The following is a 22,199-nucleotide window of genomic DNA, read 5'->3' as shown; positions in this document are numbered from 1 at the left end:
AAAATGGCAGAAAACAAACATTTGAGGAAATATATACTGTTCTGAACCATTAGCAGGTGGCTCACATTTACCAGTGAAATTTAACGTGCACATATGTGACCAATTATTTGGGCACTGATGCAGATGATGGTTTAGTCATAAACCATCATCTGCCAGTACTGACATCATTACTCCAGTGCAGTCACCTTCTTGCCTGCCTTCTGTGAGCTAATCAGCCTTTTAAATCTCAGTGCTCTTTTGACTTTCTGCCTTTTACACTCTCATTGTGCAACCACTGAACCTAGCCATGTGGGAAGGCACAAGCCCATTACTGCCACCTAATGGACTGGAGTGTGGAGAGGAGAATTAGGAAAAAATCAAAAACTATATTCTTTCCATCAATTTTATAATTTGAAGATACTGAAATAACAGATTGCAAATTTTCTGTGTTTCCTTCCTTGTACTGGTAAGCTACAATGAAACTTTAGTTTTGGTCATTTTCTTTCAACCAGTCTCTGGATCTTTTGACCCATCTGTGAATATGAATATTTTACATTACAGCTGATCTATAAGTCCTGTACTATTATTCCTTGTGATATTCTTTTTGATTTTCCTTTCAACTTGTGCTGCAGACTTGGATCAACAGACCACATAACAAGTATAATTAATCATTATTTTAAATAATATGGCTTATTTGAAGAGTTTCAGTCAGGTTTCAGAGCTTCAAATAGGTTTCTTCCTATTCGAAAGGGAGTTTTTCCTTCCCACTGTCGCCAAGTGCTTGGTCAAAGGGGGTCATATGATTGTTTTATGTATTATTGTAGGGTCTACCTTACAATATAAAGCGCCTTTTTGACTGTTGTTGTGATTTGGTGCAGTATAAATAACCTAGGTTTTGTTGTGCCTGTGGCTGTAGGTCAAAGCAGACAACTGCAATAGGAGGCTAACATTTTTGTAGCTCCATAATTAGACACTAATAGTGGCATTGGGGTTAGCACACACAAAAAAAAATCTAAATTTGAAGTTATTAGGTCTTCATACCTTTAAGGTGCGGAACAAATATTTCACTGACAAAAAACCCATTTTCTTCCATTTGCATCCATAGGCATTATCATACCTCACGTTATTTCACATTCTTGACTTTGTTTGCTTTGGGCTTCTCTATTGCGTCAGCCAAGTAGCTTCCTGACTGCTCTTCACTTCTCCACTGAGCTGTACCGACCTGGAATATGCTAAACTGCATTTTATGGTAGAAAGATGTTTCTGTTAGACTATGGATGACTTATGTGGTCTGTTATTATGATCTACCTTTCCTTCCCTTCATTAACCACAATTAACACCAACAAACATGTCAGGAGGAAGCTGGTTTATTGTTTTGTGTTCTTTATCAGCAGCAACATGAAACATATTCATTTATTTCATAACCAAATCTCATGTGAAGTATTGTGTCTGTGTGCGGGAGGGCTGAATGGAGGGGTGAGGTTGTCTTATCAGTAGTAAATCAGACTTTTTTCTTCTGAGTTTTCAAGTACTAGTGCAATAATGTTTGGACAGCAGTGGCTGTACTATTGACACAGACACTAATGTCTAAAATGTTAAAATAGTAGCCTAAAAAGTAAAATCCTAAGTCCTGAGCTTTTCTATCTGTATACATTTTATTACTGGACTGTTCTCAAAGAAATGATGAGAAAAGTGGAAACTGAATTGTCAGAAATGTTCCCACAAAACTGGGTGCATCAAAATGTCAACGAGCTAGGCCAAAATCCAAATTAAATGTTGATATTTATAATTAGGAACATGTATAATTGTGTTTCAGTTGTGCTGAATAAATGCTCTTCATGGGATGTAGTTGTAGGAGTTCTGGATTATATAATCTGTGACAGAAGGAAACCAGTCTTTGGTGATAGCTATAAAGTATGTGAACCAAGGGTAGAAAAGCTCTGGCTGCCTTGTAGCTCCCGTAATGATGATGTTCAATGCAGCATCTGTGGCGGGGTAGGCTGGTACATCAGTGACACCCCTAGGATAGAGAAAACTCTTACACTTAATTCAAAAATATTTCAAAATACACAATGTCAAATATTTCTGCATACATATATTTGACTAACCGGACTTTCTCCATAGCTGAGTCGGTATCAATGAGACCGAGTGTGCAGACAGAGATGGACACGTTGCTCTTCTTCATAGCCAGCTCATGACGAAGAGACCCAAAAAACCCATTCAAGGCAAATTTGGTTGAGGAATATGGCGCCACGAAAGGAGAAGTTATTTTACCTGTGGAGCATCAACAACTGTTAGAGTAGGAGAAGCGTCTTCAGTAGCTTTCTTGGAGCTTTCAAACACTGACTCCCCGTCGTAACCAGTTCTGACAAAGTCCATTTTAAATGCATTAGAAAACTGCTCTTTTGCTCAAGCCTGTGTTTAATATTGCTCCTGTAATCGTCTGTTATTGTATATGATTCACAAGTTTCTATTAATTAGTCTGTACTGAATGTCAGTTGTTTGGTTTCTTCATTTGTTATATTGTTACGTGTTGTAACTTCTGTTGCCCCCTTGGCCATTTCAAATCTCTGAGCTCTGGGAGTCCAACTTTTCATCTTTTGGTCTAGTTTATCTGTTCTCAAACTGTGTTAAGGGGCTCTGCTGAGGGGCCCAGCACCACTGCAGAAGGGAAGGTGGGCAGGTAATGAGCAGGAAAAAATAACCAACTTGATGAATATGAATTATGCAGGTAAAATACTTTTCTTAGAGTTTGCTGATTCTAATATACTGGCCTTTATTTCACTTTTCAACTTTGGTCACTTTTATTCTAACAAAGCTTCTTTCAACTGCTCCCTGAATCACAAACCACAGGGATGGTTTTGCATATTATTAGTAATGATTAATAAAAACTGCCTTACGAAAGTTTGAGAACCACTGGTCTAGCCAATTATTCTTTTTTTTTTTTTTTTTTTAAATCGATTCTATATCATTTATTTCCTTGTACTTGGAAAGAACTTTGAAATTAAATCTGAAAAAGTCCCTTTCCACAGTCACCTCTTCCAATATTTCTAGAGAAGGGGTGTCAAACTCCAGTCCTCGAGGGCTGTTGTCCTGAAACTTTTAAATGTGTCCCTGCTGCAACACACCTGAATAAAATTAGTAGGTTAGCAAAACTCTATAGAACTTGACTGCATGCTGAGGCAGCAACCCCTAACCCTACTCAAGTAAATATAAGCGTTTGGAAACTGTACTTCTTAAAGTACTTTTATTGCACCATGTTCATTCACTCATGAGCTGCTGTAACATGAATCAAATGACTGAATTGCCACCTCAACATCCAGTCAAGTTCTGTAGAGTGTTGCTAATGACCTACTAATTTTATTCAGGTGTGTTGCAGCAGGGACACACGGAAAAGTTTCCGGACACTGGCCCTCGAGGACTGGAGTTTGACAACTGTGCCCTAGGGGAATACCCAGGCAATCCGATGGTAGCCAATAAATCTAATTTCTCCTGTCATACTTGTGTGTGCGCTGAGGCCTCCTGCCAGTCTGACATGCCAGGAGAGGTCTACTTAAGACAGGGGTGTCCAAACTCCGGCCCGCGGTCCATTTTTAATTGGCCCGCAAGTAATTTTATAAATAGAATAGAATATGGCCCGCACTTCAACTTTTGCTTGAGTGTATTGCACTTCTTAGTTTTAACACCAGGGGGAGCTACTGTTGATCAAGGCAGTTGCTCCACCAAAAAGGACAATCACAGAAGAAATTTACCCCAAGTTACTAAACATGGCAGAACCAAAGAAGCGAAAGGTAGAAAGTGAATGCAGAAAATTTCAGACAGGTGGGAGAGTGAATATTTCTTCAAAGAATTCAAGGGGAAGTGTGTCAGTTTGATCTGCACTGAAACGGTAGCAGTTATGAAAGAGTATAATGTACGATGTCATTATGAAACCAAACATCAGGCCTATGCATCCTACACCGGTGCCGAGCGAGAGCAGAAATTAAAGCAAAGGGTAGCTCTCCTGCAGGGTCAGCTACAATAGCCAGCTATGAGGTCGCCCAACTCATCGCAAGACATGGCAAGGCTTTTTCAAATGGAGACCTCACAAAACACTGCCTCGTTAAAGTCACCGAAATAATGTGCCCGGAAAAAGTGCAGGACTTCAACAACGTCAGCATGTCCAGAAATACAGTTGTGCGACGCACTGAAGACTGTCAGCCAACATTAAACTGCAACTGTCTGATAAAGCTGTGCTTTTGATTTTTACTCCATCGCATGCGATGAGAGCACCGATGCCACAGACACCGCACAGCTGCTATTTTTTGCAGGGAGTAGACGACAGCACGAGCACTTTAGGTGAATAAAAATATATTCCACAGTACCCGTGTGTTAATGTGCAGGTACACATGCTTCAAATATCAATAATGCGCATCAATTCTGTTACTACCCTGCTTTTGCGCACCACTTTCTTATATGCGTTTTTCTTGTTAACACACAGAGTACACACCGCTGTGCACAGCGCACGCAAAGTCAGCTGATCTCATCTGATGCAGATTTGCTCCTTGATCAAGTGACATTTGTCCGGAGTTTTGGCACGAGTGGCGTACGATCAGCACCGCAGCTGGATGGCCCGATTTACATACCCAGCGCAGCTGATACTCCCCAGCAATGTTCCCTCTAATTTTTCACGTGTCTGAGCGAACACACAAACTCCCTGAGCGATCCCTTGGACCACTGTGAGCGACATCAGACGTGTGCACTGTGGTCACGCCAGCATCTAATCCATCCAAGTTACATGGTTTATTAAAATAACCAAATTACAGCATTTACATTTATGTTAGACTACTTTTAATTAACTGCTTTAGCCCATTTACAATGAAAATTTTAAAAAAATCTAGTCATTGACCTGTGTAGTATGTTAACACTATTGGAAGTAAAAATAACTTGAACTCCAATTTCGAAAACACAAGTTTCTTTTTTTCATAAAGCTCTGACTTGTATTATGAGTATGAGTCTGTGGTCTGGGAGAGAGTCTGTAACTCTGTCTGCAAAATATAGTATATAATGACCAATGCTGGGCAATTAATTATATATACTCCTCACAAAAGTAACTCAGTTTGGCAAACAAAGTTTTTTGCAGCAATTTTTTTAAATGCAGCCAATGCATTTTTAAATAAACATTTCAAACTATTTACAGAACAATCAGCTGTTCTGCATCAAATCTGATGCCACACAAATTATTTGTCTACTATGAGACAAAGGAGAACAACAGCCTGATACCTGCAGGCCTGACAACAGCAGATGTATCACTCCTGTAACACCTGTAACATTCAGCAGTCGCCTCATTGTTCTGACACACACAACAAAACTACTGACTACACTACACACTAACTACACAAGATTTGCGCTAAACATCTCAAATCTCTCACATCTCAAAACACCGCCGTCACTCCTAAAACTTCCCCCCGTTTCTTAACAACTAGATGCCGCTTTGCCATACCATGTTTTGATTGGTCGACATGGTACTTTTTTGGACGAATAGGAAAGAGAGAGGGGGTGGGGGTTTGTTTTTGCTCACATGCGGAGAGCGCTTTCGAGCCTTTTTTCTTCTAAAACGCCGTTTTTACCGTTTCTTCCCGCAGTAAATATAAACAACGACAGTATTCAGGAAGAAAACCAAACATTGCATTTTTTTTTAATCACAACTCTGGTTTTACGTGGCCTATCAACACAATTTAAAAACTGGTATAAAGTCCACACTTTTTCCGTCAATTCTTCCGTCTGTCCTGCTCACATCTCCAATGGTTGTACACGTTGTCATTAACGTGGCTTCACTCCACATCAGCCACGTCGCTTTGCTAGCTAAAACTCCGGTGTCGGCACATAAGGACGCTGTCATAGCCTGTCAACGACGTTGATTGGCTGCGTATATACGAATGTGAATCGCATTATTGGCTGGACTATGGGATAAGGTGGCATCGCTCTAATCCCATATGGGAGCAGCCAGTCACTTACTGACTGACACTGCAAAACAGAATTGTTAAAGTATTAATTTTAATTTCAATTCAGGTTAGATTTTGTTTGTGCGCAACGCAGATTTTCTGTGCGCAGAGACCGTGCCAGCAGTGCGCAATTGCGCACGTGCGCAGCTTAGAGGGAACATTGCTCACCAGAATAATTTACTAAAATTATATAGACTCCTGTTATTAAGTCCAGTTCAGTCTGTTAATGTTGATAACGGTTTCAAACGAACGTTAATAGGTGTGTTGCTAAGCCTAATAACTTAAATAACAAGCTTGAAATTTACCTGTCCCATTTTCCCCTTTGTTTTTTCTCTGTGCTGTAAATCTTCTGTCTAAGAAGAAATCTGAGGCTGCTGCTCTGAGAATGAGCTACCAAAGCTTTTTCTGAATACATCAATAAAGATCCATTTATGGAAAGCTGTGATGAAGGCAGTTTTGTCTTTAATTATATTCAACAATATAACATATTCGACCACTTTTAAGTGATTTTTCTAACTTTAATACACTAAAGTTAAGGTTATATACCTAATTTCTAGTAAGTGGCCCAGTCCCTCCTATATTTTTATGTATGTGGCCCTCAGTGAAAAAAGTTTGAACACCCGTGTCATGTAACGGCTGTGTGAAGGCAGGAAAAGGACCCAAAATGCAGACTCCTCGACAGGCAAAAGTGTACTTCCAAAACTCAGCTTTATTGCTAGAAGGCAAAAACGTAACAAAAAACTGGAAAAAACACAAAATAAACTTACACAGGCAGGCCGACAGACAGAAACCACAGCATGAATGATGGTAGATCGCGACACGGACACAGAGAAACACAGGGCTTAAATACACAGAGGGAACAATCAGGGAATGAGTAACAGGAGGTAAACACAGCTGGGGGAAATCAGAACTGACGAGACAAGGAAGCGTAAACTGAACACACTGCGATAAGACAGAGACCTACAAAGTAAAACAGGAAACACATAACACAGACTGAACAAAAGACACAGACATTCATGCAGGCACCACACCAGAGGGAACAGAGACGTGGGACCAGGGCAGACACAGACACTGACTGGACGTGGGGATACAGCAAACATGGAACACAGACAGAAAACCAGAAACCCATAAAGCAAAGCTAAAATATAATGAAATAACAAAAATCAAAGAACACAGAACACTGGGTCGAAGACCCAGGGACCCTAACACCCTGACTTAAGAGTTCTACTTAGCAGTTCTACTTAAAGCACATTGTAAATGACTGGGGTCCTCACCCTATCTCTAAGAGTGAGCCCAGACACCCTGTGAAGGATACTTTTTTCAGCCACTTGTATCTGCAAATCTTATTCTTTTGGTCACTACCGCCAGCCCATATAAATAAATGAGCATAACAAGGTAGACTGACCAGGAAATCGATGGCTTTGCTTCTGCGGTCAGCTTTGTGGCCACTTTCATGCTCTGGTGGGTATTCCTCAACTTCCTACCAAAACTTAGGCTCCTTCCCCATTAAAGATCCCCACGTCCCTTACAGCAAAAAAAGCCAACAACTAGACTATCAGTACTTCCAATCCAGAAAACACTTTCCCTCTACAGATTCTCCTGCAGGTAGTTGACCCATGGTACAATAGACCTTTTGGGCTTGTTTTAGTTGAGCTCCACAAGAACTTATGGCCCAGCCACCTGGTGCACACAAACAAGCTCCAGAGTGGGTTATCAACTCTTGTTATCATAATACATTAAGTTAATCTTAATTACTGAATTACCATTACTTATTTATCAGTTGCAGTAGAACGTGTCTTTAAAAAAATGTCAATTTAATTGTAATTGGTGGGTGAAAGTATTAGGAGGTATATATGTGCACACATACAATTTGTATTTTATAGTTTGTCATCATCTGCATAAAAAAGTATAAAGTATAAAAATGCTGAAGAAGTATAAAAATAAACCTACCTAAGAGTGATGAGACAACAACCAGTGATCCTTTATTTTGCTCAAGGGAGGGCAAAGCTTTCCAGGCCATCTCAATATAGCTGAAGAAATTGACCTTCACAAAAGAAACAGTCATGAATCAGCATAGTCTCTCCATTTCCTGTTTTGAATGACCATCAAAATGCTCAGTTACCTTCATCAGCCATTTGGTGTGATCCACATCTCCCTTCCACATGCTGAAGGGGCTAGGCCCAATGTGATTGAGGACCAGGTAATCCAAACCTCCCAGCTTCTCCAGAGCATAATCCACCACTTTGTCAGGGTCAGCCTCATTCGCCATGTCTGCTGCTATATAAAAAGCTTTCTGGGCTCCTAAACTCAGACATTTTTCTACTACCTACAGGCCAAAATTATTAAAAATGCACATGGTTAGTTTCTTGAGAGAACTACAGAATGTCTCATGACTGGCACAAAACAACGCAAGTAAATGGCAATCTATGAGCAGAATTTCAACAGTTTATTACGTAAACTGACCTGCTGTAAGACTTTCTCCCTCCTTGCTGTGATAACAATTTTGGCTCCAAAGCGGGCGTAATGATACGCCATTTGTTCACCAATACCTGTACTGGCCCCAGTCACCAGTACCCTAGCCCCTTTGAGAGAATCTGAAACAAAGGTTTACTGTATTCAGCATGGAATGGAATTGTTTTAATACATGAAAGGTTAATAGAAACAACAAAAATATGTTATTTCTATTAGTCAACAATAAATAGAGTAAATGACCACAGTAACTAATGCATACATTGTTAATCTGTCTACGCATGCAGAAAAAGTTTTTAAGTGAACTTGATGACAATGAAATAGTTTAGTTTATCTAGAATCATTCTTTTGGCAGATATATTTCCTAAAAAGATCAGCTAATCTTAGTCCTCCATATATTGCTTCAGGTCAAAGAGCATTTGAAACTTTTCCATCTTGAGAAATTGCAAAATGCATACTCTTCATTTGGACTAGTAAAATGCTTGGATATTGTGTTTATTTATTTCACCAGAATTTCCATGCTGTACTTTGTTTTTGAAGGTCCCATATCACTCGTTTGTTGCTTTAATTCTTTGCCTGGTGCTATGAAGATTTAAATATCCTGCAGGTTTAAAAATTTTCACTCCCCATGCTGGAGAATGGAGCCATATGTCAGTACCCTTTTCCCCTCAAAGGTTTAGCTAAATGTGCTATCAACTGCATGCCCTCTCTCTCTCATTCCACTTCTTATTCCCATGACGGGTTAGGGTTCATAAAGCAGACATTCAAACTGCATTTTTATTACTAACCAAAGCAAACACAAGGCATCTGAAACGAATCGTCCTGCGCTGTCATACATTTGTTAAGTATAGGCATTTAGGCTTTAAAAAAATGTGGTATTTTATAAGGTTACAGTGTTGCAGAGTAGAGCACATGGGATATGCAAGTATACATAACACTAGTCCATTGACATGGGCCGCATAATTTCATTGCTTGCGGAAAATTGACTCTACGGTGTGTTCTCAAAATGTGAATAAATGCTGGATTCTCTCTTTGGTAAGGCCTTGGTCACAAGCAGAGAGCAGATTGTCATCAATTACTCGCTCACTTTGTGCTGTTTCTACTAAATTTCTTGAACAAATCATTAAATTGTTACTATTACCTTTCCAAGTTGGCAGTAATACACACCCACACCATAAGACTGCCTTTTATTTGTTAACAATGTGGCATGTATTCTATTAGTTCTATAATTCTAATACAAATTGTTGGTTTAATTTTTTCAGATTTTATGTATAATTTTTTTTTAATAGCAAAGTCTGACCTGGCATTTTTACTCAGAATTCTGATATCTGCTGTTGTTTTTGTTGTTTTCCGGGCCTTCTGTACATTGTTTTTTTTTTTTCAAGAATGTAACTGGTAATTTAAACATTCCTGTGGTTTCTGGTTTTATAGCTCATGTTTTTGCTTTTTCAGCCTTTGATTCCATCAGTAATTCTTTGAAACCCATATTGAACATGCAAATTGATTTCTTGGACTCAACTTCAGACCTTTTATCTCCTCAATCTGGCTACGCCTGACCATAAAACCTCATATAAGTTATTGGCCCGGGTGCTTTTGAGCTTCAAAAATCAAATCAAAGTTGACTGCACATGTATTAGCTGTCTATTAAAAACAGACTTCATATGTATAACAAACAATAAAAAAAGGAAATTCGTCATGATTAAATTCATAATAATGAGGAAAAAATGACGTAAAATATTGTAATTATGACTATAATAGTGAGGTGTTACGAGATACTAAGTTATAACTGTGACATAACCGAGTAGGCTAGCTAGGATTCCTTTACGTGAGTCTTCCCCTTTTCATGTGAAACCTTCATTTTTAAGTTAAGTAAATCCGTAAGTGTGACTCTATTTAGCTGTTTTCAACTTATACATTGCAAATGCATACCACGCATATGTTTGGACCACTGTAGGTCCAACACCACCTAACACATTATTGTCTGCTTGACAAACCTGCATGCCTGCTGCAAGTCTGCAACTAAAAACAAGCAAGTACTTTCTCACAATGACAAAGAACAGAGTTTACCGGCATCAAATCTGGGTGAAGTCCATTTGGCAGCCAGGAAAGCAACACATATACTAGCTAAAATAATTTTTGTGACAGCACCCATTATGGCAATTTGGTAGCAGCTGATCGGAAATGCTAAGCTTTAGAAGTTTCTACCAACTTTCACAATCCCAGTTTGAGAAAACAAAGTGCATTTTATGCAACCCACTATTTCTCCCCTCCTTCCACTTTGTAAGGGGCGGGGGTTGGTCAGATAGGCCTGCCCTCTTTCATGGACACAAATCATTTTTTTGTTACTTTAATACTTTTAAAAAATCTATATATATTTTTTAATTTATCGAAGCGCCAAAATCTTTAATTTATTTGCCTATACATTTATAGTTTTAAAAAAATCACGGCTGACGAATCTGCGCCTCTGAAATTACATCCGCCCTTACTTTTGAAACAGCAACTTTATTTACACAACACTGGTGCACACGGATCATCAAGCAGGGTTGTCCTTCAGTGCAGCTAACCAGCTAGCCTGATCTACGGCTCATTGTTGGAGTTCTCGTAATAACAGCTTCTTAAAGGACAATAGACCGCGCTGAACGATGGCGACGAGGATTTGGCCTGTTATGAAGTTAGTATTTTTATTTCAACTCCCACGGTTTCGTATACTATTACTGCTCTAAATACTCTTATTGATAATTAAGCTAACTTAGGCTAAGCTAGCTGTCAGTCATACCAGGTCATTTTCAGTTGTTTTCGTTTTAGCTCCAATGTTAAGACTTAAAATATGCTTTTCTTTATGGAGTTTAACCTTGGGCTGATATACTAACTTTCTGCAATAACGTGAGCTTATGTGGGCGGTTGTAAATTTCCCAACTATTAACTGCTAACTTAGCATCAAAGAATAATTTGTTGTTTACTTTGATAATAACTACGTGTGTCTGTAGTTTCAGTTTGCCCTGTTGGGAAATTGGGGTATTTCAGATTAATTGCATTACTGCATCTGTTCCTTCATTTCCAGACTGGCCACCAAGGTGACCATTGCAGGAGGAGCTGTCTATGTTGCCTATGACTCTGGTCTCTTGGGGAACAGTGAACAGGGCTCAGAGGCTCTGCAGAAGGCCAAAGCAGTAATCCCACCCGCCATGGAGGAATGGATGAAGTACTTTGGTGTGGAGGTACAAGATGCACGTCATAAACAACTAGGTCTTCCTGGATCAGTGCCACTAGGCCTAATACAACATAAAGTAAAATGGTTTTATAAAGTCATTGCATTAAATTGATCAGTGCTGCAGACAGCAAATTTGATGACGCTTACCATAAATACGAGTCATCGAAAAGAAAGCAAATTTCTTTTTGCTTTCTAGCCTTTCTCTTATGAGATCAGAAACGCTCTAATGCATACATAGTTACAGTACAATCGTGACATCATAAACCTTTGTGAGGCATGTACTTTGATTCGTGGTAATGTATGCTGCAGACCTAACTAGCTCTGGAGCAGGTTGTGGTCTAGATTAGAGATCATCAGGTTGAAAATATAGTCAATAACACTTCTTCAGATTCTCCTGTGCCTTAAGTCTGGTAACTGAGACTTACCAGATTTAAGACTGAGACTTTATTAAAGTAAATGTCTTTTCCAGCATTACTGACCAAAATGCTTAAAGTGCTCATACAGAACTTTTAATACTACTGGACTGGCTGTTTCTTCCCACACACACTCACACCACTCCTTTTCAACACTGCTGTTGCTTTATGCCTGTATTATTTAATCTTTTCAAATTTTTCAGATATCATAGTTGTAGCTTTGTAAGATCCGCCCATGTTTCTGACTGGTCGACTGCTGCCAACATCTAGCTGAATACACTCACAGCTAGATTGTTAAACTCTGGCTTGGCTTAGTCGATAAACACCTTTGTAATTCTGCTTATCTTGGTTCTCAGTGTTATTTTAATTGATGTCAGATAATGGAAGGATATCCAGGGAATGCTGAAATTGCTTCATAGTACAGGTCCTAGTTCTGCTGACAAACCAGTTCTGGTGATTTTAAAAAAAAAAAAAAAAAAAAAAAAGCAAAGAAAAGAACAAGAGTATTTATCCATTTCTTACTTATGATTTTATTCACAAACTCCAACAAGCAATTTTTCACTTGAAACAGTGTACAAATGCGTCTGCTCTTCATGATTTTATTTTAAAACCTGATTTGTTTATTTATGCATTTATTTTTTTATTACTGTTTTGCACTGCACAGAATAGTAGTCATATTGTCCAGTTATAATAAACACTTTTTAAAATTTATTTACTTATTTAAACTTTTTATCTTTTTCTAAATCAGACCTAAGATAAATTAGGACCTTACAAGGAGTGTTTTCACCTATACTAATAGAAAGTCTGTATACCAGCTCCAATCAAAGCAGTGTAAGCAATGTAATATGTTGTTAACAGAAAATAATGCACCCTATCCCTCTTGTCAGGCTCAACTTCCAACCATACCTAAGATTGAGTTCTCTCCTGTGGACGCATGGAATTCTGGTAAGAATTCAATTATTTGTTCCTTTTTTAAAAAAGCAAAGGTAAAAATTTACTGTGGTCACAAGTTTTGCACAGACTTTCTGTTGTGTATTTCACTTGTTACATGCAGTAATAGTTTTAAAATTGTTTGGAGGCAGTAGTCTGTTTTAAAATACTTTTGGTATTGGTATTACTTTTGGTCTAGACCCTATATTGACCCTGATTTTTCACTATCTAAAACCCAAACTTCTCTTTTTTTCTTTTGTTGCAGGCATACGGTGGACGGTTTCAAATCTTTCTGAGGCCCCGACAAAAGCCACTGAATACACAAGTCAGGGGCTGCAGTACTTGAAGGACCTCACAAAGTGAACATGGACTCTCTGGGCAGCCTCACATTATCAGTCCTTTTGACTTTTGCACTTCAGAATGACATTAATTCCTCAAATGTTGAACCCTGCCATAAGAATGAAGCAACACACAACATCAAAGAAAACTGCTAGATTAAAAGATTAAAAGCAAGGAGTGTACTCTGCTAAATGGGTACTGTGGTTTTCTAACTGATAGTGGCCTTTGATGGGAGCTGTACATAATGGGAAGGAAATTTTATTTTTAAGAAGGCAATCTTTCATTTTGTGTATACCTCAAAATTGTGTATACCAAATAGTTGCTATCAGCACTGTCCAGTAGAGAGTGTTATTCTGCCCTCACCTTGCCCAAAAAATGTTAAGAATATCTGTGTGTGTGTGTGTGTATATATATATATATGCAATTTCACTATTTGTGAGCAATATATCAATCTTAAAACATCTTGTCTCATCTTTAGTTTGATCTATCAAGTCATATAACATAGTGCTCGGTCGACAAAAAGTGTAAGACCATACAAATGTGCAAAAATCTTTATTAATCATGACAATAATGACACAGTTCACTTGATTCTGCTACAACTTGAAAAGAGGGGGAGATGACTGAAAGCGTGAGTAAGAGCACACGCAGCCATTTATTATCGGTTGACTCCACTGTACACGATGAAGAACACACTCCACAGCACCGCGAGCGGTGATGTTTAGTGTCAACCTTTTTTTTATTTAAATGTAAGAAACCATTACCCATTCTGCCACGTGTTGTCACTTCTTCACATCCAAATAAAGTTTATAAACCTTGAGGCACTGATCAGATATGATGCATGCAGGAAAAAAAAAGCAAAGGCTGAAAAGACTGAGGCCAGTTCAGCAACTGCAACACAGTAACGAAAGCGAGATGACGTCCACGTGGCAAGCGAACAGAGGCTTAGCTTCCCAAACATTGATTATGCCTAATCTTAAAATAAATTTCTGATCCCAGTGGCGCTCTTCATTGAATTTTTCTTTAAGTTTAGGACTATGTTTAATCCATGAGTGGGAAACTGGCTGCTCATATTTGCAAGACTATGAGTTCCAAAGGCAGGAGTCGAGATTAGTCACTGAACAAATCGGTTGATTACAATCTTTAAATATTCATATTTTAATTAATGTACATTACTTTTTCACAAGAAGCTGGTGTGGCGTTTTAATGAGATACTCTAATAAACTGAAGTAATCACAACAGGCAACATTACAAGTAATTTTACACAAGTTTCGTAGATTAAATACTGTCATTATGTACTGTAGCTATTTTTTTCTTTTACATGCGTGTATCTTAAAGCGAAATTCTGCCACATTTGCACTTAAGGAAACATCGTTTGGGGGAAACTATTAAAGTGTACCATTACCTAAATATGTAAACTTTATACAATAAAGTGCTCCCCACAACGTCAACAGTGAGATTATACAACCAATGATAATGTGCATTATGTTTGAAGAACTTTTTCAAACTGCATTAAGAGCACACACACATCACTAATACAAATTGATAGTTTTAAAACTTTGCTCCAGCTGTCAGTGTTGCCACTTTGAAATGAGGACCAAATAGCAGCCTCCGGGGGCAAAGATTCATTAAGAGCACAGTCAGAGAAATGGTAAGTACAGTATTGCAAAATGACAAGCCGGAAGGCACTTTATGATATCAGTGGGATCAAATTCATATGCAAATTTAGTACTTTAATTACCAGCACAAACATGATACTTGCGCTCTTGATGTTAGGATTTAGGGCCTGTGCAGAAACCTTCCTTCAAGGTCACGAGGACATGTTCAGCACGAATGACATATGCAGCGTGTAGCCACTTCACCCAGCTACGAAAGCTGCAATACTTCACGTGGTGCAAAGGTGCAGGAATATGTTGGCTTTTAAAAAGAATTGGCCTCAATTAAGATGATTTTACAATGCAACTTCCATTCATCTCTTCTGGTATTAAGTTAATTTGATATTCTTTGATGAACACACACACACACACATTTGCATCTGCCCATTTCTTTTAATAACTACCTCAGTGGAAAACACCTAGTCCATAGGTGTGTGTCATACTTATCGTCAATTTAGATAAGCCAACATAAAGTGCCCTTTGAAAGGAGATATTAAGCAGCTTCGTTAGTCACTGGAATTTAATTAAGAGGAGCACTTTTGGGGACAGATGTGAAAGTGCTGCACAAATGTTGTGCAGTGCAATCTTTGACTTTGTCCAGACTTTAAAGTTGTATTTAAAGTAGAGCAGCAACAACAAAACAAAAACTTTCTCTCTGCAAAACAGCCAAGCATAGCAGTGCTACAGTTATGCTGTGCATACAAATAAAAAAAGAAAAAAAGAAATAAAAAGAGATTGCACTGACTTCTGAACAATAAAGCATGTCAGCTATTTAACCCTGTCTAGGCTTTGAATAACAGATTGTAGCAATGAGTGGAACAGTAGCAGGTGGAGAGATGTCGGGGAATGAGATAAAAGTGTCCACTATCTCTAGGTGGTTTTGACAAGATCATAGACATGAATATGAAAGTCATCATCATATTTGATATAGTAGACAGAGGGCTTGGCCGGGACCTGGTAGATGACCAGGCCTGTTCTCTTCACACCCTTGTCAGTAACGTACTCCACTTGTTTCCCAACGAGACTCTCCGTCTCTTCTCCTGGCTTCCTGTCTGCAGGCAACAGGTGCTTGTTTTCTGTGGAGAGAGGTTAATCATTACAACACCAAGATTGTAATTAAAGAAGAGATGAAGAGTAAAATAAAATCCTGCTGCTGGTGAAAGCTGTTGATAAAAAGAAAAAAATTAATGGTGTCATTGTCATAATTTTTACAAATAAAAAAAAACTTACTTTGTTTTTATACTTGGCTTTGGTCCCGATACGTACTATAAAGGTCAAAGCATTTTGCATAAAGATCTCTCTATTTGCATTAAACTTCACTTGAAGTTAATGTGAATACCTGTCTCTGCCAAATCAGATGTGGAAATTTCTTCACATGCTGGAAATGGTCGTTTAGTGATACTATTGATTCAATCCTTGGGTTTTATTTACACAGCATGGCAGCAATACTAGGTATCTGTAATACTCAAATTTAACTTAAAATACTTTACTTTAAGGCAGTGGTTCTTAACCTTGTTGGAGGTACCGAACCCCACCAGTTTCATATGCGCAGTCACTGAACCCCTCTTTAGTGAAAAATAAAATGTGTTGTTTTTTTTTTTCAAATTCAAGACATAGATATGTTTTTTACTTGTGCACAAACGAGCCGTGCATGTCACGGCGGAGGCTCTGCCGAACCCCTAGGGTTCGATCAAACCCAGGTTAAGAACCACTGTTTTAAGGGAAATAAAGTAGGGAAGTGCTGCTCTCTTCCCTCAAAACACGTCATTCTGCCAGTAAATAATAATGGATTGCATTTATATAGCACTTTACAATTCCACTATTCATTCACTCTCACATTCACACACTGGTGGAGGCAAACCACAGTTATACCCACAGTTGCCCTGGGGCAGACTGACAGAAGCGAGGCTGCCATATCGCACCATCGGCCCTTCTGGCCAACACCAGTAGGGTGAAGTGTCTTGCCCAAGGACACAACAACCAGGACGGACAGAGCTGGGGATCGAACTGGCAACCTTCCGGTTACAAGACGAGCTTCCCAACCCCCTGAACCATGGTTGCCCCAAATATGACTGATGAGATGATGAACACAGACACCGATCATGTTTTTTTTAGCTCACATGGTATTCATGCCCAACAGAAGAAAAATGTATCAAATGATCTTCAAAGTGTAAAATTGATTTACATACAAAAAATGGGCCCAGTTTAACTCATTTCTAATGCCGTAGGACAAAAATGTTTACAACTCTGAAAAGTCTTGTATAAAACATGCCTCCATTGAACAGAAATTAGCAATACCTGCTTCAGGCAGAATCCTGAGGTCTCCTTCAGCATAGTCGTCCCACAGCTGGTACATATAAAGAACGGGGTCCTTTTCATAAGTAATATAATACCAGTTGGTCATAACTGGTGCTTTGGAGAGGACCATGCCTCTCCACTCATTCTTCTCTCCATCTTCCTTTTCAAATAAATGCTCCACCGCTTTGCCAACCAACTCCTCCGCCCCTGGAGGTGTCTTGACTTTATTGTTTACTGTGGAGACAGAAGCATGAAAGAGAACAATACAGACCCAGCTGTAACTCCAGAATCTGAAGTATGAACTGATCAAGGCAGACACTGACTTACCAACTTTTTCTGACAACACTTGTAGGTTGGACACTCTCTCATCCTTGAACAACTCAATGCCATAGACGCAGTCAAAGCCATCGTATTTCACCATGAAGAGGGAAGGATTTACACCAACTCTGTCAAGTACTGTGCCCTTCCATTTGCTCTGATTCCCCCTCTCACGCCAGTTATGCTGAATGCGGACTCCCAGAATGCAGTTGGGGTCTGGGGTTACTGTGTCACTCAGTTCCCCGCTGCTCCGTTTTCTGGTAGAAACAAGATGAAGATGCAAGTCTGTGAGCCTGAGCCTTACACACAGGTCCAACAACCTAACCTAATTTGCTCTTTTAAAAATGCACCCGAGTCAAAATACAGTATGACCTTTGTCACATTTGTCAGCTATTTGTTCATTTCTGTGGCTTCCACGTGATTAAAACACTTGGGGGGGCGGGGGGTTCTTGTGGTGACTTCTTTGTGACAACGATGGCACAATGTGACATCAAATACATACAGCAGACGCAGATCGACATACCTGCCCCTTTTCTTGGACATGCCTCCAGAAATGCAAAGGTTACTAATTAAGAGAAAGACAGGACAATTAGTTTGGCTGCCAAACTGACAAGCACATGTATGATGATTATACATTAGGAGATGCCACACACACATATATTTATGAAACAGATGCTGCCTGTTCAACAGACTGACAAGTCCTCGAGCCAATGAATTTGCATGACGGAATAACTTCCTGGGTATTTATTGACACAACATTACCATAGAGGTCACTGTATACTAAGACAAGACTGTGTGTGTTATAGCTGACAGCAAGCCTCCCCTCATCTTAGGATCACAAAGTCTTAACAAAACCGACTGACAACTTTGAGAAAAGCCGTTTCACTGCTATGTGCGAAATTACAGGATTTAATGTTAGAAGGTTACAGTGTGGCGCAAAGGACTCACCAAGTTACACATAAAAGCTGATTGGCAAGGCCATTAGACCCTTTACGTCACATGTACCCTACCTGTCCTGGACTAAAGCCAGCACACCGCCTCTGTAGGTTATCGGAAACAGTCTTAGCTCTACCTCAATGCAGATGTTACTGTAGGTAAGTGTAGGCGGACACATACATCCAGCACACTCTTCGGTGTCTCTAATGGCAGCTAGCAAACACAGCTAAAAACTGTGTGTTTACAGCCTTGTTCTCTACGTGGAACATATTTTTCATTACCTTTAAGCAGATTTCATATCAGCATTGTTCAGTTCGTCTGGCAGAGAAATGTTGCCACACACCAACCCGCCTATGTAAAATCTCGCGAAACCTGTGGGAAAGGGAAAGGAGGGGAGAGAAGACTCTATGTCCCGTCAAGCCGTGAGTCACCAGAGCCGTAGAGAAGAATGAGAGCAGGGCGCGGGGAGTGATGGGAAATGATGTTTTGGTTTCCGCGAAACTGACTTTTTTTTTTTTTACACAAAACATAAACAGTTTCCGACAGTGATTCGTGAATACTGTCAGCTCGTGTGTTTTAGAAATATGAGAAATAAAGCGGTTAAGTCATTAGTACACGGGCAAGATGACAAGATAGCTACACAACACAGCCAACAAGCAGGAAAAATGAGGTCAGAATTTTCTATGACGCAGGAGTTGCCTATGGTTTCAATTAAAGGGACAGACAGTATTTGTTTTAGTTTTTTTGGCGTCACTGTTTGAGCTGTGAGAGCATTTAGTTTGTAAAATTAGAATATTACTCTAAAACATGAAAATTTAAAGCTTACAACAATACTTTATAACAATAAGGAAGCTGTTTTTATTAGATGGACTTAAAATATTGTAAAAATAAATGTGCAGGCTTGGAATTAGGAGTTAATAGGTGTGGACAAATATTAGACACATGACAAGGACACTTGCATAGTGTGACCTTCATGTTTTGGGCTGCCTTAATCATCTGAATCAATCTTATCAATCTTAATCTTATTTTAACAGATGCACAGAGGCAGTAACACATATTCAGTATGATGTTATATGAGCTTTGCAGTGTTTCCATTACTAGTTGCTCTCCCCCTAGAGGTATATTAGAGTACTGCAGTTGTTTGGGGTTTTTTTGAGGGGGGGGGGGTTGGTTTGTTAATTTGATTTTTCAATATATTTTTTAAATGTCAGTCAAGCATAATTTCAAAAACACATTTTAAAAAGTAAAAACTGGAGGTTAATTAAAAAAATAGTATCCAATAAAATATTCTAGAGAGGAACAAATATAGTCAGGCTCAGTGTGGAGTGAATTTTCAATATTTAATGGCAGAGACAAAAATGTTATATGGTTGAAATGCAGCAGTTATGAAGATGACAGTGTTGGAGGCCTTCTTTTTTTGTAATACCTAAAAAAATAATTAAAAAAACAAACAAACAACTGGAACAGGATGCAGCTGCCTCCCTGTGACTGAGAATGACAAAGATATTCAGTGAGGCTCAATGAGCCTGTGCTTCTTGCTAAATATTTTAACTCTTCCGTGAGGTATCATTATACTAGTATCACTGCATGATGAGGAAAATGATTTGCATGAATTGAGTGTTTCAATATTTAGTGTAATGTTCGGTACGCCATCCAGTTTTTTCAAAATAAATAAATAAAATCACAATGTACAGTAACTCTCTAGCAAAAGTATTTTATTTTAGATTGTGTTCTTATTTGAAACACATTAAAGTGCAGCAACAGCAAAGAAGAAGAAAAAAGCATGCATGAACCTTTCCTAACCCATCTGATAGGCACACCTAAAGAAAAAAGGATATCTGTGATGAGTGCAGAATTACAAAAATCATGGCTACAGCACCATAATCCAATCAAGCGTTGCGACACATTATCAGTTAGTCTAACTGGCCTAATTGTCATTCAACACCCTTTGAATCCATGTCCGGAAAGAAGATATGCGTGTATAGACATCGGGGGTTTGGGGGTCTCCACATCGCCTCCCAGAGAAAGAGATAACACCCGCTGCATCTCCATCGCACACGAGCGGTCCACCTGAGTCTCCCTTGAAGAGAAATGATAAAGTACACTTAACAGGAAGTGGGTTTTGTTTAAAATACAGGTTTTTCAGGTTTTCCCAGTACTCAGACACTTTAATCTCTTACTGAGCAGAAGCCTTGAAGGCTGTGGGATCCCACACCGCAAACCATCGACTGTGTGATGGGAACTTGTCCCCATCTCCTTTTGCATATCATGTGTGGCAGAGTGGTGACGTTGACTTCCTGAAGCGTTTTTGGTAAGGTGTTGTTATCGCCTATATCGCCCCAGCCTGCTGTGATGCACTGGCTGATTTGATTCAGCCTGCCAGGTTTCAGAGAGACCACCTGAACTGCTTCAGACACTTGGGCCCTCCGGTTCAGCTGAGAAAGAGATCAACGACAGGAAAAATACTTTAAAAAGCTGAACGGTGTATTTGCATAACCTTAACGTGTTTCTGTGCAAATTAGAAATGATCATGAAGAAACATTAATCCACGAGCTGTTGCTCTCACCTTGAGGAGCATGATATCATTTTTGTGTCCATCATAGCCTGGATGCGGAAAAGATTTGACCACAAGGAACTGCTGCTTCGTTGGCTCAGTACCTGTCAGGGAATCAACTCCCAGCACAACTGTGGGTGTTCTACAAATTGCAGCAACATTTAGTATGTTATCAAGAATCCAATGTTAATAATTTTTCTTCCATGAAGCACCTATTATGATATGGAGAAAAACTGATAGAGAGGTTTTTTGTCAGTTCTGCAAATGCTGCCGATTAAAGCAAACACTGAATGCGTACCCACGTGTCTCACAATGTGCTGCTGTGAGTACAAAGTCCTCTCTCACTAGTGCTCCTCCACACAAATGGCGACCTTGAAGTTGCACTGAGGCCATGTAGGGGAGTGAGTGGGGGGCAGCATCTCGGCCTCCAATAATCCGAGAACTGTCAGCTCCTGAAACACAAACTACGACGTCATTTGTTTATAGCAATCCAGGACAATATGTAATTAGTAGTAGGATAGGTAGCAAATAAAAATATGCACAGTGTTTGTCATATTTTAGATTTTTTTTTATCATAAAGACATGAAAGCTTACCACTGAGGACAAACAGCAGAAGGAAGTATCTGGCTACCATGGTCACTGGTGAAATCCACACTAAAGTTTCGGGAAGCAAATGTCTCTTTTTATGTTCTTTTGTATTGCTTAAGTGTGTTTGCTAACATGCTGTAAGGTGTCTTGTAAAGGTCTTGGTAAAAATTACAAAACAAGGTTTCATAATTGATGTTAAAGGGCAGTGGTATTTAAGTTTTCAGTGTGTAGCCCGCTGAACTCTGTTAATTATTTCTTTGGAAAAAATAAACCTCAAACATACACTGTGAAAAATGTCCGAATCTTTTTGTGTGCTTTAGAGAAAGAAAAATTTATTTTCCAGGTCTCCAAAAAATCCAATTTCAAAACACATGAAAAGCTCAAAGGTGTGTTTTGTTGTGTTAACTAGTTATTGTGGAAAGTAAAAATCACACTGATATAGTGATGATTAAAATGTGTTCATTTGCAAATTGAGAATTCATCTCATTAATCATTAATCAACTTTGGCAATACTGGCCCTGTATTTAC

At 39.1% G+C, this 22,199-nt stretch overlaps 4 protein-coding genes across 4 annotated transcripts; 1 reads left to right on the top strand and 3 right to left on the bottom strand.

Moving 5' to 3' along the window:
• Positions 1-1,330: 1,330 nt before the first annotated feature.
• Positions 1,331-10,667, bottom strand: LOC134620599 (hydroxysteroid 11-beta-dehydrogenase 1-like protein). The gene is made up of 6 exons (XM_063466817.1): positions 10,500-10,667; positions 8,427-8,557; positions 8,086-8,289; positions 7,914-8,007; positions 2,088-2,253; positions 1,331-1,999 (listed from the first exon to the last, which is right to left on the bottom strand). The coding sequence occupies exons 1-6, from the start codon at positions 10,582-10,584 to the stop codon at positions 1,816-1,818; spliced, it is 864 nt and encodes a 287-aa protein (XP_063322887.1). The 5' UTR covers positions 10,585-10,667; the 3' UTR covers positions 1,331-1,815.
• A 272-nt stretch (positions 10,668-10,939) lies between these two features.
• micos13 (mitochondrial contact site and cristae organizing system subunit 13) lies at positions 10,940-13,786 on the top strand. Its single transcript, XM_063466933.1, has 4 exons — positions 10,940-11,103; positions 11,494-11,650; positions 12,944-13,001; positions 13,252-13,786. The coding sequence occupies exons 1-4, from the start codon at positions 11,075-11,077 to the stop codon at positions 13,347-13,349; spliced, it is 342 nt and encodes a 113-aa protein (XP_063323003.1). The 5' UTR covers positions 10,940-11,074; the 3' UTR covers positions 13,350-13,786.
• A 76-nt stretch (positions 13,787-13,862) lies between these two features.
• LOC134620671 (spindlin-1-like) lies at positions 13,863-18,991 on the bottom strand. The gene is made up of 5 exons (XM_063466931.1): positions 18,811-18,991; positions 18,117-18,158; positions 17,603-17,850; positions 17,276-17,509; positions 13,863-16,053 (listed from the first exon to the last, which is right to left on the bottom strand). The coding sequence occupies exons 2-5, from the start codon at positions 18,134-18,136 to the stop codon at positions 15,848-15,850; spliced, it is 708 nt and encodes a 235-aa protein (XP_063323001.1). The 5' UTR covers positions 18,137-18,158; positions 18,811-18,991; the 3' UTR covers positions 13,863-15,847.
• Positions 18,992-20,287: 1,296 nt separating this feature from the next.
• LOC134620877 (serine protease 57-like) lies at positions 20,288-21,727 on the bottom strand. The gene is made up of 5 exons (XM_063467203.1): positions 21,678-21,727; positions 21,382-21,535; positions 21,096-21,225; positions 20,710-20,964; positions 20,288-20,609 (listed from the first exon to the last, which is right to left on the bottom strand). The coding sequence occupies exons 1-5, from the start codon at positions 21,715-21,717 to the stop codon at positions 20,457-20,459; spliced, it is 732 nt and encodes a 243-aa protein (XP_063323273.1). The 5' UTR covers positions 21,718-21,727; the 3' UTR covers positions 20,288-20,456.
• Between the last annotated feature and the right edge of the window lie 472 nt (positions 21,728-22,199).

This window comes from Pelmatolapia mariae, linkage group LG23 (genome assembly GCF_036321145.2).
Source record: "Pelmatolapia mariae isolate MD_Pm_ZW linkage group LG23, Pm_UMD_F_2, whole genome shotgun sequence".
NCBI lineage: Eukaryota > Metazoa > Chordata > Actinopteri > Cichliformes > Cichlidae > Pelmatolapia > Pelmatolapia mariae.
The sequence above is the reverse complement of the archived record's forward strand: the minus strand, read 5'-3'. Positions and strand labels throughout refer to the sequence as shown.

What these genes read in the sequence shown, in the direction of transcription:
- LOC134620599 (XM_063466817.1), bottom strand. Translation starts at nt 10,584, where the DNA reads ATGGGTGCTGTCACAAAAATTATTTTAGCTAGTATATGTGTTGCTTTC. An exon ending in ACACCAAATGGCTGATGAAG is followed by an intron (nt 8,008 to 8,085) that starts GTAACTGAGCAT and finishes TCTTTTGTGAAG; the next exon opens with GTCAATTTCTTCAGCTATAT. An exon ending in TGTTGTCTCATCACTCTTAG is followed by an intron (nt 2,254 to 7,913) that starts GTAGGTTTATTT and finishes GATGCTCCACAG; the next exon opens with GTAAAATAACTTCTCCTTTC.
- micos13 (XM_063466933.1), top strand. Translation starts at nt 11,075, where the DNA reads ATGGCGACGAGGATTTGGCCTGTTATGAA. An exon ending in TGAAGTACTTTGGTGTGGAG is followed by an intron (nt 11,651 to 12,943) that starts GTACAAGATGCA and finishes CCCTCTTGTCAG; the next exon opens with GCTCAACTTCCAACCATACC. An exon ending in TGTGGACGCATGGAATTCTG is followed by an intron (nt 13,002 to 13,251) that starts GTAAGAATTCAA and finishes CTTTTGTTGCAG; the next exon opens with GCATACGGTGGACGGTTTCA.
- LOC134620671 (XM_063466931.1), bottom strand. Translation starts at nt 18,136, where the DNA reads ATGTCCAAGAAAAGGGGCAG. An exon ending in AGTGTTGTCAGAAAAAGTTG is followed by an intron (nt 17,510 to 17,602) that starts GTAAGTCAGTGT and finishes CTGTCTCCACAG; the next exon opens with TAAACAATAAAGTCAAGACA. An exon ending in CAGGATTCTGCCTGAAGCAG is followed by an intron (nt 16,054 to 17,275) that starts GTATTGCTAATT and finishes CTCTCTCCACAG; the next exon opens with AAAACAAGCACCTGTTGCCT.
- LOC134620877 (XM_063467203.1), bottom strand. Translation starts at nt 21,717, where the DNA reads ATGGTAGCCAGATACTTCCTTCTGCTGTTTGTCCTCAGTG. An exon ending in GCACATTGTGAGACACGTGG is followed by an intron (nt 21,226 to 21,381) that starts GTACGCATTCAG and finishes TGCAATTTGTAG; the next exon opens with AACACCCACAGTTGTGCTGG. An exon ending in ATGATATCATGCTCCTCAAG is followed by an intron (nt 20,965 to 21,095) that starts GTGAGAGCAACA and finishes TCTCTTTCTCAG; the next exon opens with CTGAACCGGAGGGCCCAAGT.